General features: G+C 43.4%; 1 protein-coding gene across 2 annotated transcripts in view; it reads left to right on the forward strand.

Moving 5' to 3' along the window:
• The first annotated feature begins 1,928 nt into the window (after positions 1 to 1,928).
• The window catches only part of KDM7A (lysine demethylase 7A), a 69,420-nt gene continuing 51,576 nt past the window's right edge, over positions 1,929 to 19,772 (forward strand). The window contains exon 1 of one of the 2 annotated variants that reach the window (XM_063320237.1): positions 1,929 to 2,303. In XM_063320237.1, the coding sequence (XP_063176307.1) occupies positions 2,188 to 2,303 (116 nt within the window). In that variant the 5' untranslated portion in view covers positions 1,929 to 2,187. The remainder of the gene's footprint in view (positions 2,304 to 19,772) is intronic. The other variant, XM_063320228.1, reaches the window with a different exon arrangement.

Below are 19,772 nucleotides of genomic sequence, written 5' to 3' on the forward strand. Positions count from 1 at the left end.
CTGGTGGTTAAGGGCATGGGACGTAAAATTATAATGCTGCATGCACAGTCGGTCTATTACAATTATGATCATAGTAACATGCACTTCAACATATTTATTGTTTCACTTGTAATTTGGCGCATTTGGTGTGGAGGACATGACTCTCCCATTCCCTTATACAACATAACTTCTGCAGGTCCTTGAGACTCTGCCTGCTAGCAAGAAAAAAAACAACTCTGAAACTCTGCTTTTTTTTTGTCCTTGATGACATACAATGAATGCAGCAGTGTTACTTTTGTGTTCTGAAAGAAAGGGTGATGGCACAGAATGGAACAGTGACACAGACATATGCAGAGAGCTTGACAAGAAATAAACCCATTGCGAACACCAGCTCCACAGCATGAAGAACACTAAACTTCATGAAACCACACATTCCTCGTCCCTCAGATCCCTCAGGAAGAAACGTCACTGCGCCTCCACTGTCGCACTCAACTCATGGCATTTTGGTTTGTGCACTGATAAGGTGAGAAGAACGTTCTTCAAAAACTGCAGCAAACAAATGCTATTTCATTGGCTTTCTATGACCCTTAGTTGGGTCTTCAGCTACTTTTATTGAATCCACATGAGAAGAATTAAGTTAAAACCAAAGCCGGCGATCTCCTCCAGCAGGCCCCATAGGCAGAAGCAGGCAGGACCCGGTTGCTGTTGCCAGGTCAGGAGGCAGCCACCAGCCCAGGCCCGGGGTGGGTGGGGTGGGCAGGAGGTGGCAGCGCTGGTGCTCCACCACACCCGCCCCGACTATGGTCTAAGTTGGAAGAGACCTTTAAGATCATTGAGTCCAACCATCAACCCAACACTGCCAGAACCACCACATCTACCTGTCTTCTAAATACCTCCAGGGATGGCGATTCCACCACTTCCCTGGGCAGCCTGTTCCAATGCTTGACAACCCTTTCGGTGAAGAAATTTTTCCTAACATCCATTCTAAACCTCCCCTGGTGCAACTTGAGGCCGTTTCCTCTTCTCCTGTCGCCTGTTCGTTGGGAGAAGAGACCGACCCCCACCTCTCTACAACGTCCTTTCAGGTAGTCGTAGAGAGCCATAAGGTCTCCCCGCAGGCTCCTTTTCTCCAGGCCGACCAAGCCCAGCTCTGTCAGCCGCTCCTCACAGGACTTGTTCTCCAGACCCTTCACCAGCTCCATTGCCCTACTCCGCACTCGCTCCAGCACCTCAGTGTCTGCGGGTTCCTCAGCCGTGCCAGCCGCGGAGGGGGCTCCGCCACACACCGCTGCCGGCGCCCCCCCTCGCTCCGGCCGAGCCCCCCCGCTCCCTGGCAGCGACCCCTCACCAGGGCCGGCGCTGTTTGCGGGAGCTCCCCGCTCAGGAGGGACCTGGGTGGGCCAAACGCGCCGGCGGACGGTCCCCATCCCTCAGCACCCGGGCCGGGGGCGCGGGTACCCCAACTGCGCCTGCGCGGGCGGCGGTGTCCCCCCCCGACAACCAAGTCCGGCCTTCGGGCGTCTTCGGCAACGCTCGGTCCTTTCCGCCGCCGCCGTTACATAAGGGGGAGCCGGCGCGCGCCGCCGCCCGCCTTTCGCTCCGCCCGTGTCCTCGCGGCACCCTGCCCCTCCCCCACCCCCGTACACCGCGTGACGCTGCTCCGGGCGGGGGGGGAGGGAGGCAGGGCTAGCGCGTGCCTCCCCGCGCCCCGCCTCCCGCGAGGCGGCGGTGGGGGGGGGAGGATGGTGGGGAGGGGCGGGGCGGGCGGTGGCACGTGCGCGCCCCTCCCCGCGCCCAATGGCAGCCCGCTCCCCCCCCCACCCCCGAGCGCACGCTCAGTTCCGGGCGCGAGGGGGGGAGCGGGGGCGGGGGCGGGGGCGGGAGGGGAGGTCTCCGCGTGGCGCAGGCGCGGCGGTGCCCGTGGCGGCGCGCGGGGAGGGCGTGGCGTGGCGGGGGGGGCGGTTCCCCCCTTCTCCTCCTCCCCCCGCCTCCGCGGGGGCCGGGTGACGCACGTGCGCGCGCCCCCGCGCACTGTTGTCCGCTCGCTCCCGCGCCGCCTGCCCCTGCGTGCCGTGCCGTGCCTGCCGGCGGCGGCGGGGCGCGCGCGCGGCGTGTGGGGCTGGCACGCGCGCTGTTGTTATTGGTGCCGGCGGAGGGAGGAGGGGGGGAGCGGGCGGGCGCCTCAGTCAGTCAGGGAGTTCTTTAAAGATGGCCGGAGCGGCGGCGGCCGCCGCGACCCCCGTGTACTGCGTGTGCCGGGAGCCCTACGACGTGAGCCGCTTCATGATCGAGTGCGACATCTGCAAGGACTGGTTCCACGGCAGGTAGGCACTGGGAGACGCGCCGGGCCGCCGGGCGTCGGGGGGGAGGGACGGCCGGGTCGGCCGGTCACCGGGCACAGGCGGTGGCAGTCAGCTCCCCCCCTCCCGGTAACGTCCGGGGGGACAATGGCTGCGCGGCGGCGGCACGGCGGGGGGGGAACGGGCTCCTGTCCGCTCCGGCTCCCCCCCGCGGCGGTGGCAGCCGGCGAGGGCTGCCGTCCGCGGGCACATGGGTCCCGGCTTATGAGGGGGCGGCCGGGCCGGGCCAGGCGGGGGGAGGCCGGTTATGAAAGAGCAACAGATGCGGGGGCCGGCGCCACCCTAAAGTTGAGCCGGCTTCGGGCAGGCGCCGTGTCCGTCCGTCCCCCCCGCCTCCCCTCGCCCCGCTCCCCCAGGGGGTCTCTCCCGGGACAGGGCGGTCTCTTCGCGGAGGGGGCACCGCGCCGGCTGCCGGGCTCTCCTCCGGCGGAGCCCGGGCTCCTGGCTGGCTCTGCCTGTTCTGTCCGGGGCGGGGGGCGGCGGAGGGTCGCCCCCGCTCTTTTCGCCGCTTTGACGTTTCCAGCCCGGTCCCGAGCGGTCGCCGCCGACTCGCGTGTGAATAATAAAGGCCCAGCGGCAGCCTGCCGGCTGCGGGCGGGAGGAGGAGGCGGCGGCGGTGGTGGAGGTGGTGGTGGGATTCACGGGCAGTTAGACAAAGGAGCAAGTTGGGGGGGCCCCCGGTTCGAGCGGCTCGGCCGGGCTGGGGGTGGCGGGGCTCCGAGCTGCCGCCCCCTCCTTACCCCCTCATTATGCCGGGGAGCCCCGGCGCCGGCGTGCGGGCCGTGGGGCTGGCGGAGGTGTCGGAAGTGCGGTGTGATTGACAGCAGGACATTTAAATACCCCCCGTGCTAACAAAAACAGGCTCCCGGCCAGGCGGACGCCTCGCCCTCTGCCGGCGAGGGGCGGCGGAGCCCGGTCGGGCCGAGCGGGGTCGGTCGCCCGGCAGAGCCCCCGGTCCGGCAGTGGTGTTTCCCCCCCACTGCCCCGGATCCCGAGGTTGCCCCAAAAGCCGTGACCGCCCCTCGCCGTCGCTGCCGGCCGCCGAACAAAGCGGTGCGGCGGGGAGGGAGGGAAGGAGGGGAGGGAAGGAGGCGGGGGGGGGCTTCCCGTCGGGTAGAGGTGTCGTGCGGCAGCGCGCCGGCGGTCCGGCCGCTTCTGCCTTTCATCTGCTGCCCTCAGCGCTCCCAGCAGAGAAACGATGGTTGTGTGGGATTTTTTTGTTGTTGTTTCTCTTCCCTCCCCCCCCCCCCTTATTTATTTTTTTTCTTTCTTCCCCTCCACGGCAAAAGAAAAACGCTGGCTAAAAGTAGGTTGCTTGTCTAGGTGTTACTTAACAGCAATTATTACACATGGGGTGGTTTCTTGCCACGTTTTAGGATGAAAGGAAGGCTTTCAATATTTCAGATGTTGACTTGTATGTACGTTGTGTTGATGTGCTCTTTGTATGCGGGTTTCCCTCGGCTCAAACCACAGTATAATAGGAACTATGAAAAGGGCTTTGTAAACTCTAAATACCGGCAAAGCAGAATTGTCCTACCTTTAAAAACAACCCCTCATTTAATATTTTTAACTAGACTGCTGCTACTCTTGCCAGTACTGTTGTTTGAAGCTAGACGCACAACAGCTTTTTTGGATTACGGTAGTTTAATACAAGTTCGTCAAAACTTGTTCACTGCTAGTGGGAAAGGTACAGACATCGCCTGAAGGTCTTTTGTACGGTTACAGGTTCTCTGTCTTGCAAGGATTTTTCTGCATTTGTGTGTTTCTCTTTCAGTCTTTCTTGGCAACTGCTCAGCTTACATGCGGGCTTAACTTAAATGCCAGTCTTGTGCACTGATATTACTAGGGTACAAGTGAAGTAATTTCTGAACTTGTTAAGAGGAGGAAAGTATTGACTGTCTGATACAAATATGGGACAGAACACTCTGTAGCTTTCTTAAATCTTGATCTGTGTAAAGATCCACAGTGGTTCCTGCGCTTGAGCTCTGTCATGCAATTGGTAGAAAAACTGCTAGCACTGAGCTGCTTTGATAGTCTGAAACCGTAAGTGTGGATACTAAGTCAGCAGGAGCTGGCAACAGCCATGTTGCTCTGGGATTTAGTTGCGTGCTCACCCAGTCTTGTGACTAAGGGACAGGATCATGGAAGACTGTTGTCGTCTCCCAGCTGTGGTATGTTCTGGAGTGCCATTTTCCTTGGTCTAAGAGTATGTGAAGACTGTTACATAGCTTGTGAAAGAAAATACGCACTCTCAAATGTTGAAGATTTTGGTGAACTTCTTGGTTCCATGTCTTCTTGATTTTTTTTTTTTTTTTTTTTTTTTTTAATCTCCACCACCCTATGGAAGGGAATTGATGTGACTTCATGTGAAGAAACTGATAAACCCCATGCTTACTTAAGGCTGTGGTGCACTAGCATGATATGGAGCATGTGTTACAGGATTACGGACTCTTTGCTGCCTTCCTATGTAGAGTCAAGAGAGTGCCTTAGAAATACGCTGGAGGCAGTACCAGGTCTGTTCTGACAGATTGGCACTAGTCCCCTTAAATTTTATGTGGCCTTTTTTCTGGGTGTTCTTGCACTGTTTGTCTTCAAATGATTGTACTTTGGCTTACTATCAAATATTAATATTGTCAAATATGCATTTTATTGCTTCTGGCAAGTATTTGTGTAAAAACAAACATTTTGATACGCCTTACAAGGTTGTGAAGCTACATTCTGGGTTGTAGTTACTCTACAAATGGGCCTAACATCCGGCCGCAATTTTGTGCAATTACCTCTTGCTAAACAAAAGAATATAACATGTGTGTGTTTGTATGGTGTTCTAGGCTTCATCATGTTCTTGAGAATGGCTTGCAAGAGTGGAGAGACTACAGGGACTGAGATGTGACAAACTGTCAAATCTTTCAGCTGGGCAAATCCATTTATATTTTAGACAATTTATGTATTCCCCCCCCCCCTTTTTTTTTATCTTTAAATGAAAATGTCACATTAACCTGCTTTCCCTTTTCTGGCTTGTCTCGAATATACTCCAGCTAGAATGCCACAGAAAAACTCCTTTGTGCTGCTCTAAGTGTTCAACCTTTTCTTGAATCTGTTCAGTAGCTCTTGACACCTATTTAAGTTCTTGGCTTCATCTTCAAATGATATGTATCGTAGCATGATACTTCTTCTGTCTCTTGTCTCCCTTTGTTTTTTGATCCTCTACCTTAGTTATTAGGTTAACTACATACTGTCGTCTTTTCTCGCTTGTGTTTTTTACTGTGATGTATGTAACCTTGTGCACAGAATATATATTTTTTTTTTTCTTAGCCAATCTTGTAGTCAGCTCTGTTCTTTGAATATGTTTGTGGAATTTGCATTCTGTGGAATCTTATTGTCAGCTTTGAAAATTTTTTCTGCCCGTGATACCTGTACTTGACTAGATTTATGTGCATTGCATAGATGTCACTTATTCTTGTAGACTAGATTTCAGACAGGTCAGAACAAACAAGTTTAAGCCTATAATCCAGTTTTTGTCTGCACAATGTAATGTTGTCTGTAATGCTTCAGGAGTAAATGGTTGTAGAGTTAGCTTTTTAAGGCTGTTTGCTTTGCAAAACTGCGCTGGTACTGTACTGGTTGTAAAGGAGTATGGAGAAGTTAGCCAGTTGAACTGAGACTTAAAAATGCAGGTGCCCCTATGAAGTTTTCTGTGTAGCCTTTTTCCAAGGGGTGTTTTGTTTGTCAGCAAACATACAGTGAGCTTCTAACATGTCTCAATGACAAGCAGGATAAGAAGTTATCAGGTGTGTGAATGTCAGTTGCAGAAGCAGTCTCTGTCTTCTACAATACCTGTAACCTTTCTAATATATTTTTTTAATATTAAAAATATAATTTTTGAAACAAAGTATTTCACCCTTTAAAGCCAGAGCAGTGAGGAATAGGAAGGGAAAGCATCCTTTTTTGTTCAAAATTAGTAATTTTTCCTAAAATTTCGTAATGGTGTCAACTTTGTTGAATGATGTCCTTTGTTGAGAAAACAGCTCATCCAGCTTTGTTCAGCTTGCATCTTTGGTGTTTTGTATAAATTAAACTCAAATTTAGAAGCTGTCAATCCTTTTTCTTTTATAATTTTTTATGTTTACAGAAATCATAATTTCATTTGAGCAGCTTAGAGGGCAATAAAGGAGATACAACACTGGTCTGTATATAGTGTACATATGTACGTACTTCTGTTGCAAAATTAAATCAAATTGATTAGATCTATATGGAATTGTTTTTAAATTGATAGCTCTTGCTCTCAGGATTAATTTTGTGTTCTGTGTAGCCTTCTTGAAAGAATTAACTTTTTTTTCACCCCTTTCCTAGAGCAGTTCATTGATGGTATATAGAACTTTGCCATTAAGTGTTTGATGTTTTTTAGAGCTTTTTCATTATTAAAAAACATTTAATAACATAATTTGAAAAGAAAGGTGATTCATGTACCTTTTGAGGGTGATTAGTTAAATTGCAGATGCCTTGAGGCTTTCTTCTCAAATGAGGAAAAAAAAAAAAATCAGTGCCAAAATAGCATCTGAGCTGAGTTCATGTAGAACATAGTTTTTCTGATATTGTGTAGATTTGAACACATCTTCATTTGGTCTCTGAAGAAATGTAAAATTTCTCAACCACTCCTTAGTCTGGTCTCAATTTCAAAATCAAGGTTTTCTCTTGCCAGCTGTTAGGTTACATGGTATAGGTCCCTTATAACGCACTGGTTTGTACTCTGAAGGCAGGCTTTCTCCTTAAGAAAAGAAGGAAATGTACATGCTATAGTGACTGCTTTTCCTGAATTGGTTCTTTGTTTTGGAGCTTTATACATGAGGTTCTGCACGATGGGCTTCCCCATCTCTTTGCTGCTGAAAAAGGCTGTGCCACTCACGGCTGCATGCTACTATGATTTCTCTGTTGCTGGTTCAGTGCTTGTCTGAATTGTTTGGTAAGTCAACTCGGCTCAGAAAATTGACAAAACCCATTTTTTTGCTGGGTTAGCTTTTTGTTGGGTTACTGAGCTGAACAGGCTCATCAAGGGCTAGGATGAGTCCCAGACTGTTGCAAAACACCCGTTGCTGGAGGAGATGATAGTGGGTGGGAAAGACAGAGGAGTTGCCCATTTTTCTTCGTCGCTGCCCACTTTGGGATCAATGGCTCACCCAGTTTTGTGGAGCCTTGTTTTTGTGTCTCAGTCACCATATGTGATTTTTTGCTTTGAATCTGGTGGCCTCGGCCCAGACCCATCTGCTCATCTAGTGGTGTCTGTAGCAAGCAAGGCATTTCCAGTGCAGCTGCAGCATTGCGACCCCAGAGCATCATCTGTTTGCAGAGACAGGTGAGGCTCCTGCATCTGTCTTAAAGGGACTTAGAGGACAAGGTATGGTGATACTTACATCAAGAAATGTGGAGATTTCAAAGAGAGGTTGTTGCAGATGCCTTCTGGTGCAGACCTCCTGTTTACAGAAAATTAAGGCATTGTAATTATAAATGTTCAGGGGCCTGAACTGAATCAACAAATCATTGCCTGGTCACTAGAGTTTTTGTCTGGCACCAGAGGCTCTTGAGCTGACTTTCTGGCTTTTATAATGTATAAGCCTTAAACTCTTCCTTTGGCAACTGAGTGTATATTAGGGAAATGTTTTAGACCTCAAGGGAAAGTTAATGTGTTTGTTAACCTTACTTTTCTTTGGTTTAGCCTTGTTTCCTCAGAGGCAAGATGGAAGTCTCGGCTTAAATCCAGTGGGCTGTGTGTCCTCTGCCAAAGAATTAAGTGACTTCAGGTGACTGCAACTCTTCTAACAATACAAAAGCTGAAACAGTTTTGGTTAAACTGAGAAGAAACTGCTAATAATAAGGATGCCAGTCTAGCACTTGTGTAATTGGATGTCTGTTTCCAATCCTTTTATATTCTTCATTTGACCAAGCCATTTTTTCCTTCTCGGTTCCCATCTGTGAAGTGGGAAGACTTATTAATATATATTAAAGTAGATGTATTCTACCATAATAAGCGCTGTAGAGTAGTAAGTATTCAAATTTCTTCAATTTTTGAAACTGTGTAATTTTGAAACATGTAGAATTACATGTACAACTTTTTTTTTCTTTACAGTTTTCTTGAAATCTGGCTTTATTTGAAGTATGTATACTTTGAAAGTTAACACTTCTTTCCTTTAGAGCTGTAATTTGGTAATTTTTTTTCATTTGATGTTCTGCAGTAAACCATAGTAGATGTTTTAGAATATGTATTCTGACACAATAACTAGGACAAGGAAAAAAAAAGTATTGTCCAATAAAGATCTGTAAGAGAACTCAAGGGTACATAATTCAGCTTTTTTAATTAGAATTGCAGCTGATTCTAATGAGTTTCTAAACAATTGTTAAATGTTAATAGTTCCAATTTCAAAAGTACAAATTAATTGTTGCCTATTACTTAAAAGTTACAAATGCTCAGAATTAGTGATTTAAACACTGCCTTTAATTTTTTGTAATGTTGTAGTTATCTATATCAATATTTTTGGTATCATTGGTTTTGTTTCAGCCATTCTTGACTGTGCAAATGAAGGTTCTGTGAGTCTTTTTGTGTAATTTAACTGGCTAAGAGTGATATGTTTTTTTTCATTAGGTAGTTAACTTATGATGATTTTATATTCCAAAATGTCTTTTGCTGATGCTTATGTAGCACTTTAGTATCTTCCTTTCCTTTTGTTATATTTAATACATGCTTGATTTGACTGAAGAATTAAAATGTTTTCAGAAGGCTCTGTTTTGTGACTTCTCTATCTACAAACTATGGAGGTAAGAGAAGTCTGGGTAAGGGGCTGCTATTTGGTACACTTAATTTCTGTATGTGTCTGCTGGATGCTACAGTGCAGAGTGTGAAACATATTCCTGTTTTTTTTTTTTTAAATGTACTTTGATTTTTTTATAATGCTGAGTTCTCTTAGGGCAACACAATGGAAATAAAATGGATTAAGCCTTACAGTGGAGTATCACTCTGTTAACTGCCAGTGGGCAAAATCATATTAATTTTGTTTTCATTCTTCATTTGTGGTTTTTAGCTTTTTTTTTTCTGTGGACAGTTTTCATATTCATTAGCAGATTTCTTATGCTTAGTGCAGTTTTCTGTGCACTTTCTATATCATTGTTTGAAAGATGATGTGGTATGGTGTCTCCATTCTGTTTACATGGTGGTTTGCACAAGTCAAACATGAACTCATCCTCTTCATCTTAATATTTGTACTTTCCCTAATAATTTTAAAATAAAATAGCATTGTCTTGTAACAGCTCTGAGTAATCCGTAAAGACTTTCAAGTACAATGTGCATGCTTAAAAAACAGAAACATGCTCAAGTTATACGTTTGTCTCACTTCTGAAGTATGAAAATTCAATTAACATCATTGCTATTGCTTTATTAGCAATGTAGAAGAGATGCTTTAGTGAAATATACAGCTTTTAAAATAGCTAAGCTATTTTTCACTTGTCAGTCCTTTCTAATGTATTGTAGCATTAGCTCATGAATACATAGAACTAACAATCTATGGAGTATGAATAGTCTTGAGATGTCTGCTATATGGTGGTAATGTGGATTTATGTGGATAGTTACATCTCCTCAGGTCAATTCTGCTTTTGAATGGAATTAATATTTAATACTGTTTTCTCCATTACTTCAGCATTAACTAAAGTAGACTTTAAAACTGGCCTTTCTTTTTGAAAATACTGAGTTCATTGTTGCTCAGGCAGGCGTAAATGCTGATGTTTGCCACAAAAGCAAGAAAGCTTTCTTTAAAAACCTTCCCACATCATTCTGTCTTAAAAGCCAAGTGGAGTGAGGATGACTGTTCTAAATTTTTAATATATTGTGGTATGAAGTCTATTTATTTTCATTTGAAACTGTCAGCTGACATTGCAGCTAGCCTGGGAAATTCATTTCATAAATTTAATTGTGTTTGTTCCATTTACATTAATGCTTTATTCACTTAAAGGCTCTTAAAGCACTATTCATGAAAATGAGTGCAGGGAAAGGTGACTTTCTGAGAAATGAAGTCTTTGATATTGAGGATGGTAGGATTGATCTGATCTGTCATTCTTACCAGTTATCAGGCAGTATTTTCTGAACAGACTGACATTTTCCTTTTGGGATATTGATGTTTGAGGGCCAATAAACAAAGGCCAAATTAGGTAAATGAAGAGCAACCAAAGAAATTGCTGTGTCTTATTGCCCAATAGTACTTGTAAAACTTCTGGTTGGCTTGCCCAAGGTACAGATTTTTAGTTTGTTTCAATAACAAAAATACTTGTATTTTTTCACTAAAAGATTACATCATGCTCTTGACTTGCAAAACTCAGTGTCAAGAGCAAGCAGAAGTGAAATGAGACACTGCAGAGCTCAATGTACAGCTTTCACGGGTACTCATGGGCAGATCTGTGAGCTGCATGGTACAGAGCGGTCTAGGAACAGTACCAAAAGCAAGATAGCCATGTTAATGTGACATTGTGCCCAGGCAAATGTCACCAGGCTACCTCTCAGGGTAGTGTTTTCCCTTTTTGTGCCATAATGGTGTGCTGTGTTGACATGTCACAGCCTCAAGCCCAAACACGCAGGCATTTCTCTGTACTCTATTGCTTATGTAAGATAGGACCAAAAGTGTGTTAACAAAAATGGCCTACACATGTAGTCTGTTAAATCTCATGTTAAGTTCTGACTACAGTATTTGTCGTCCTGGAGGATACGTCAAAGTGATGCAAAGCTGAACAGCAACTTGCTGCCTCTGATGCTGTGCCCTCCTGTGTGAATTGCTAGGACCTCTGGGGACATCATTTTGAATCTCTTAATGCTGCAGTAAAATGAGCTGCTCTGATGTAATGAAGATAGGAGAAGTAGTTTAGAATGCTGCTTTTATTCTTGCTAAGAAAGAATGGGGCATCTGTAGTATTGAGTGATTGAACCAACATCCTTGCCGAGAAGTGAGTGTCTTCGTTAACTGAGTGAAAGCAAATGCCTTAGCTGTAGCTTATCACAGAATGGTAGGGATTGGAAGGGACCTTCGGAGATCATCCAGTCCAACCTCCCTGCCAAAGCAGGTTCACCTAGAGCAGGTTGGACAGGAACACATCCAGGTGGGTTTTGAATGTCTCCAGAGAAGGAGACTCCAGAACTTCTTTAGGCAGTCTGTTCCAATGCTCTGTTACCCTCAAAGTAAAGAACCTTTTTCTTAGGTTGAGATGGAATTTCCTGTGTTCCAGTTTGTGCCTGGTGCCCCTTGTCCTGTTGTTGGGCACCACTGAGAAGAGCCTGGCCCCATACTCTTGACACCTGCTCTTTAGATATTTATAAACATTGGTGAGATCCCCTCTCAGTCTTCTCTTCTCCAGGCTAAATGGACCCAGGTCTCTCAGCCTTTCCTCATAAGAGGGATGCTCCATTCCTTTGATCATCTTTGTAGCCCTCCACTGGACACTCTCCAGTAGTTCCCTGTCCTTCTTGAACTGGGGGGCCCAGAACTGGACACAGTACTCCAGATGTGGCCTCACCAGGGCAGAGTAGAGGGGGAGGATGACCTCCTTGACCTGCTGGCCATGCTCGTTATAATGCACCCCAGCTTCCAGCACAGTCAGCTGGCTTGGGCTTGAAGAAGGAAATCCTTCTTAGTTCAGTAGGAAGGATTTAGGTATAAGCTAGAGTTAGGAGTATCATATGAGTAGATCAGAATTTTCTGAAGTGAAGATGTAACTCTTAAGTGCTTCTGCAAGTTTTACCACTTGGCTTTTATATCTTACTAGTAAGGGCAAATTCTAATTTAATTTTGTTGTTTGGAGTTGGTGTCTTGGCTAGCATCACCAAATCAGAATGTACTGTGCATTCTATTTCCTGACCTTATTTGAGTGTGGAAATAACTTTATCAGCTGATGAAAAAAACACAAACCCTCCACTTTACAGAAGAATAAACCTTTTTACTCCTAATTAATTCTGGTACTGGATACTGAATTGACTCATTACTATAACAGAGATCAAAATCTTGTGTACTGGTGGAAGGAAGGTATTACTGTTGGTGCCTGTGCTTGACTTGTTCATGTGAGGTGCTGTTACCTATTTCTTACGTTTTCTTTGATGCTACAGACAGTCTTGGACAGTGATCTAAGGGAATCACTCTCTAAGGGGAAGTGGACAAGGAAATGAGACAAAATCATGAAAAAGTACTAAAACATGGAAAAACAAAGCTTTAGCCTTTAAGTATGGTCAGATGATCAGTGAAATGATTTTGAGCAAACATCTTGTTTGTCTGGACTCAACTTATATGAAGCACCAGTAAATTTACATCATGTAGTTAAGAGCAGTAAGGAATGCACTGCAATTCACTCTTGGCACATGCGTGCTGAGAATGGAAGTGAATGCATCCCTGCAGTACGTAACATCAGTTCCCAATGCAAACTACAGGGAAAATTCCCAGGGAGTTGCTTGTGGACCATATAGAATGGAGGATGGAAAGAGGACAGGAAAGTGAAGACAATGCAGAAGGAAATGGATAACAGAACAAAGAATACTTGGAGAATATTAACTTGTACTGCAAGAATCTGGAGTTTTAAATTTGAACATTAATTTGGGAGTGAAAAAAGCCTCTGCACTAAAATATCTGCTACAATGGCCAATCACTCTGAAGCAAAGTGTGGAAGATCCATGTTCTAATGCAGTCAGTAGGATAGCTGATACAGATACACAGCTGAGTTTTTGATTCGATGGAAACTACTTTATGGTGTGCAGAAAATAAGAAATTATGATCAACTTTAATTTAAATTTAAAATGTAGCTTTCTGTATCTTTCTCTGAATGGGATCTAACCTGAATCAGCTGCATCAAGTCCAGTGTTAATTCTTGCTTTTTCTGAAGATAAATACATAATTTGAGGTTGTCTTATGTAACTCTGTGGTTTGAATTGCTAAAAGTAAAAAATGTCTTTTTAAAGAAAGCTGACTCTGGGTGTATTTAAATTAATGTACTACATATTACATTGTGAGGTTGGGGAATTCTCACTCTTCAAATAACTCGGTTATTTTTTCTTAGTATTTTTAGTTTTACTTAGTTTCGTAGACAGTGATATGTAACACAAACAAACTGATAAATAAACTTTTCTTCTGTAATTGAATTGTAAGAAAATGGCTTAACAGTTTGCATTCAGTGAAATTATTGAACTCATTAAAGGCTTTTTAGAAATCACTGACCCCTAAATCTTTATGTAGGAAACACTCATGGTAAAGGATTGGTCTCATGTGAAGTATTTACTACTTTTTGGTAGTTAGTAAAGAAAAACCTTCCTTTTTGGTGCTTTCAGATTATGTTAGTAGAGGTCGTAAAGAAAAGCAAGACATTACTGTCACCTTCAAACCAGAAAAGCAACAACTGTTAAGTTTTGCTTGTACTCCAAAAAGTCTGGCAGGTGTGAGTCAGGTTTTATGCAAATTTAATGTCCTCACCAGTTTCTGAAATATTTAGAGAAATGGACAGTTCTGCTGTTTTTTAAAGAAAACCAGATGTGTTTGTAGTTAGGAAATAGGCAGTTATGTTCCTGCAGGAAGCACTATTAAATCAGAAGACTAAGAAAAAGTATTAGTATGTCTTAATACCTGCAAAAAGTTGTGCTGTAATGTGTGCTCACTGTATGTATTTATTCACTAATGTCAGGAGCAGGGACCAGAACTCAAGATAATCTTGTCAATGTCTGAGTGCCCTAATCAGAAGATTATGTTTGGGTCATGTTATGTTCTGTTCTGGTTCCATAATTCTTGGATTCTTTTCTGCAGAGTAAGAGGTCATGAGTGGAGGAGATAGAGAGTATCTTTACATAAAATGTAACCTGGAGATGAACATTCCCTTGAGGTGTGTGGACTTGAACTCCCGCAACCTGCATAAGCACTTCTGCCGTCTTGCTTCAAAAAAGAAAATTTCTCCCTTCCTCGGTCCCAAGGTAGAACTATTTTTTAGTGCCTCGTACTTTGAAAGCATGGCAGCTGTGCTTGGCTTCTGGCTTAGATGACAGGGAACATGGCATGTGCTGGCTGGGCACACAGGGCAAGCAGAATAGATGGTGCTTTTGGAATTTTCAGGTCAAGTGATGAGGTGCCAAGTAAGTATAGATACCTCTGTGGTTAGCTGTTTTCTGATTTAGGGGCCATCATCCTTATTTGGATATTGCCCTAATGCCTTTATATAGATGTATCTTTTTTTGTGTGTTTTTGCAATTTCTCCCTCATTCTCCTCTACTCTGGATTTGAAAGTAGTTGTTCCTTACATCTACTCATTCCAAGTCTGCATCCTGTTGTACTTGCTATTTTAACTAATCCAGTTAGTATCAATTGTTGCGGAACAAAAGTCCGCTGGTAGTCTTACTTTTGGTTTAAACTGGATCTATAACAGTGTAGTGATAGATCCAGATTAATCTAGAAAAGTTTGATTTAAAAAATAAATTTCACAGAATTACAGAACTATTGAGGTTGGAAAGGATCTCTTAAGATCATTTAATCTAGGTGACCCTGCTCAAGCAGGGTCATCTAGAGCAGGCTGCTCAGAACTGTGTCTGGTTGGGTTTTGAGTATCTCCACAAATGGAGACTGGGCAGCCTCTTGCAATGTTCGACCACTCTAGCAGCTAAAAAATAAATAAATATGTAATTCTTTTTCCTTATGTTCAAATGGAATTTCATATGCTTTAATCAGTGGCCATTGTCTTTTGTCCTGTCACTGGGCACAACTGAGCAAAGTCTGTCACCTTTCCCCTCCCATCAGGGGAATTTATACGCATTGAGACTTCCACACATTGATAAGATCCCCCTGCGCTTTCTCTGCTTCAGGCTGAAGGTGCATGGCTCTTTCAGCCTCTCCTCATTTGAAGATGCTTTAGTCCCTTAATCATCTTAGTGTCACTTAGCAGGACTAGCTCCAGTATGTCCATATGTCTTCTACTTCAGATGCCAGAACTTGGACCCAGCACTCCAGGTGTGGCTTCACCAGTGCTGAGTAGAGGGGAAAGATCACCTCCCTTGACCTTTTGGCGTCGCTTTTCCTAGTGCAGGCTAGGAGGCTGTTGGCCGCCTTTGCCACGAGGTTGCATTGCTTGTCATGATCAGCTTGCTGTTCACCAGGGCTACAAGGTCCTTCTCTTGCAGAGCTGCATTCCAGCTGGTTGGCCTCCAGCGTGTAATGGTGCAGATTACCCTTGCAGACAAGCCCTACAACCTGTAATAATGTGTACTTTCAATCTTGAATTGCAAAGACATAATTTACTTAACTTATATCAAAACATTTTCATATAATCACTTCTTGTAGTATTGACACACAAAATAAAACACTTGGATGTGTTGCTCTTTGGCAGACTTCCTGTCTTCTCTCATAAAAACAATTAAGCAAAATTTGAGTCAGAAATTTTCTCCTGAAAAATTAATTTTGTGTTTTTCCACAATAAGTGAACCATAATGCCCCTGTAATTTTTACAGGAATGGTAAATGTCTGTACTCATTTCCAGGGGACCTTTTGCAGTAGGTCCTCTGCTTCCTGCTTCCTACTTTTCTTGTGCATTTCTTTGAGCATTCTTGTTCGAATATTATTGGTGTTTTGCCCACTATGAAGAAGGCATTGTAAGAGCTGTATACATGTACACTAGAGTGATACACAGATGAAATCTGTTTTTTCCCCATCTAAAAGCTGTGGAGCTGAGTAGCACAGGCTGTGAAGTAAAGATTACCTCTAAAAATGTTTGTGTGTAAAATGTAGAATAAAATATATGGATTTATGCTTTTGAAAATAATTTAGATGGCTCTAAATAGCTTATGATAGAGCAAAACTGGTCTCCCTAACCTAGATCTGAACTTCTTAGAGTTTTAGATTAAAATCGGTATGTCAAGTTATATCCAGAATAAAAATAATTGATGCAGGTAAAATTCAGTCTTAGTGCTGATGTAACTCAACCCCCAAACACTATTTAGCTTTGTTCTGCACTATTTGAAGTTTTCACGTGGTCTGAAAATTCCTGAGCTTCATTAATTCTATCTGAAGAGAACTGAACATTTAGAGTTCTGTAGATGGAATAATATGTAGAAGTAACTTCTTGATATGTTACGGACTGCACGGATGCAGTTTTTGGCCAGCATGACCCTCTGGACCTCTATAAGCAGCCGAGAATCCAATAAAGATCTCTACATTATGGGCATTATCTAGTTGATTGAAGGAGCTTATTCTACTTACTGCTCTGCCAGCCAGCCAATGTAACATCTGATATTTAAACTCATTATCTGTGTATCTGAAACAGTTTGCTTGTATCATAGCTTAAATAGAAGTTAATGTAATCAGCTACTCCATCTGTGTTTGAAATGAGGATGGTGAGCTAGAGATGAGCCAGTTTGCTCTCAGAGTTCTTCAAAAATAAAGTGTCTGTCTCTACTTGCTATTGACTGCGAGTCTATTTGCCTTATAAAAGTAAAGTATTTCAAAGCTGTAAGAGCCATCACGTATAATTTTATGTTGTTGTTAGATGCAGAAATTATTCTGCTTACTTAAAAGCGTATTAAAAAGTTCTTAGTAATGCCTGAAAAATACTGTAGGCTGGAGGGGGAATAACACAGTTGAGAAGCAGAGGAGTTTAAAAATATCTTTGCGGGTTTTTTTCCTTGAAGGAGGAGAACTATTTAATGAGCTGAATTTTGAAGGCAATAAAAGTTTCATTTTCGGTACAGCTGCAGAGACTTTGAATGCTACTGTGAGTTACTGTGAGCTACTTAGTAGGAGGCTCCAGGAGGTCTTTAAAACCAATCTAGTTCAGAAATTACTAAACCAGCTAGGTGCTAATACTGTATTCGGTGTAAGGAGCCAGTTTAAAGGTGCGTAAAGCAGCCTGAAGCCAAGTTTGCTTTTACTGCAGTCTGTAAAGGCAGCAAATCAGTCATAAGAGTAACCTAGGAATAAGGAATTTGCAGCAATGGAGTCTTAAGGTTGCACTAATACTGCTTACTGGTGCTAGAACGTGGGAGACAGGAAAGGATATTTATTGCCTAATGCTAACAGAAAGTCATATTTTCAAATCATGCCTGATGTCATTTTCCAGTGAAGGGGCACAGTTTAAAAACAGTCATTAGCTTCCTAATCAATTCCCTCAGGCTAGGAAGCCATTGTGGGTTTGTTACTGTTCATCTCCAAACTTTTTTTTATCACTGCGCTTGAGAACAAGACAGATCTGATGGTGCCTACTGACAGCATTACTGAGGATGTCGAAAGCTTTACAGGCTGTGTGTTGCATAAAACAGTGCAGTACTGATAGTACTTGTCATGCTTCATGGTCTTTTTAAACAGCTCATCTTTATTGGGCAACCTGATCTTTCTAAACAGCTCATCTTTATTAGGCAACCGGAACAAACAGCTAGTAGTCTCTCTGTAGGAGGCTGCAGTCCATGCCCTTCGTGGATGAGAAGCAGTCTGCATTTCTAGATGTTGAGAAGGAAGTGGAACTGCTGAAGACATACCAAGAAATTACCAAATGAATTAAAAGCTGCTTTTAATATACAGTGCAGATCGCCTAAAAGACGTGGTTGGCCTGATATCTAATATTGAAGAGGTACCTGTTACATAAGAATATTATAGTAAGTCTTTTTTTTGTGAGACTTGGGTGTATGTAGTTCTGGAATTTAAGAACTGCTGCGAGTGAGTATACAAGAACCATTAGTGAGTTTTTTCTAATCAGTCTCTAAAAAAGAAACCCCAAGCATTAAGTCTTGCTGTTTCCCAACAAGCTGTCATTTTTTTAAATTAAGAACAGGTAGATATCTTCATGCTTCAGAATGGTCATCGTGTTTCTCTCAGACTAGAAGGTTTCCAGCTGAAAATTTGCCCTTCTGATCTTGTCCTGTTTTACGGAAAGCCATGTTTGGTGTGGTTTGGAAATGTGGCTTTCAAACTATTTGGGTTACTTGTTTGTTTTTCTGGTCTGTTATAGTTACTGATGTAATTAATTGAATTACTGGAAAGAATGTTTTGTAAGCAAGTAACGTATTGGTAGTGGCATGAAGTCCTATATCTGCCTGGTACGTGCCTTGCTACTCTTGTAGCTGGAGCTACAGATAACCTGTCTCAAGGAACTGATTAAACACTTCATCAAGGAAGGACTGAGATACCTAAAGGCAGTCAGACTAAGATCATCTTAAATGCTGTGCTATCTGAAAAACCTTGGTTTACTTATGTCATCTAGTGCCAATGTATGCATCTCTTGGACTTAGTAACTTCCTTTTTGATGTTGTGCAGGATATATGATTAAATTAAAGGAAGTTTTTCAGATGCAGGGAGGGATGTTCCATGCAATCTAATTGGTGAGCTATTGGCAATTTATCTATTACATTTGAATAGTTCTGAGTGTAAGTGAATAATGAGGGTGAAGTTACACAGTAGGCCTGACTGCATCTAGTGACTTCCATTTCCAAAAGGGGCAGTCTGACTTCTCATATCCTTCTCTTCAGGTTACATAGTCCCACTCCCTCTCATGGATTGGCTCTGATAGTGGTCCGACTGTGCTGTAAGCTAACTTGATAAACAGGCAAAAAACTGGCTAGGTTAGTTTCTGTCGGATAAGCGAGTGAAAACAGGTTGCCCTGTAACCAGGCAAGTACCAGGGCCATTGCAGGGAAGGGGAATGGGAGCGCGTGCTTGGAAGACAATGAGTAACCTGCCTCTTCCAGTGGTTGCAAGCTGTTAGATCAATGCAAGCTATATTGTGTCATTGCTTCCTGAGACTTTGGGTTGAACTTCAGTTTCTCTTCATAGGCTGTTTGTGATTCAGTTAATTTCTCTTTTCATTCCTCCCCGTACAGTGCCCTCTGTTTTAGAAACAAGTAACTAATATGTCTACTCTGTACAAAAGGCCCTTGCTACCTAATAGGAAGCTATGCACTGTAACTAAAACTTGTGTTGATTGTGGTCAAAGGACTTGGGACGCCAGTAATTCTTAAAACCACATCATATGCAATGTTTCATTAAGATTGCTAGAGACAGAGTGATAACTAACAGGAGTCTGTGTGCAAGTTGCCGCTGAGGAAGATTAAGCCAAAAAAATAAGAATGTAAAAGTTGGGGCAAGCAAACGTGTAGACAATATATAACAAAAAGAAAAACTTATTTAAATTTCATTTTTTATGTCTTCATTCAGGAAAAAGGGTGGCCTTCATTTGCTATATTACAGTTGTCAGTTGCTTTATTCCTGAATGAGTGAAGGTTTAATTAACTTGTATACTGACTTCCCTTTTCCATCCTCCTGTTATCTCTGCAGTAGAACATAGCCTATTTCTTCCTCTTTTTGTGCTGGGGAAATAATGGTAGCAATTTTAAGTAGTAGTTTGTTCTGGCATAGAAAACAGCCACACGCAGACACTCAGTTAAGATGTCGCTTTCAAGAT

The sequence above is a fragment of the Chroicocephalus ridibundus genome, chromosome 1, assembly GCF_963924245.1.
Source record: "Chroicocephalus ridibundus chromosome 1, bChrRid1.1, whole genome shotgun sequence".
Lineage (NCBI taxonomy): Eukaryota > Metazoa > Chordata > Aves > Charadriiformes > Laridae > Chroicocephalus > Chroicocephalus ridibundus.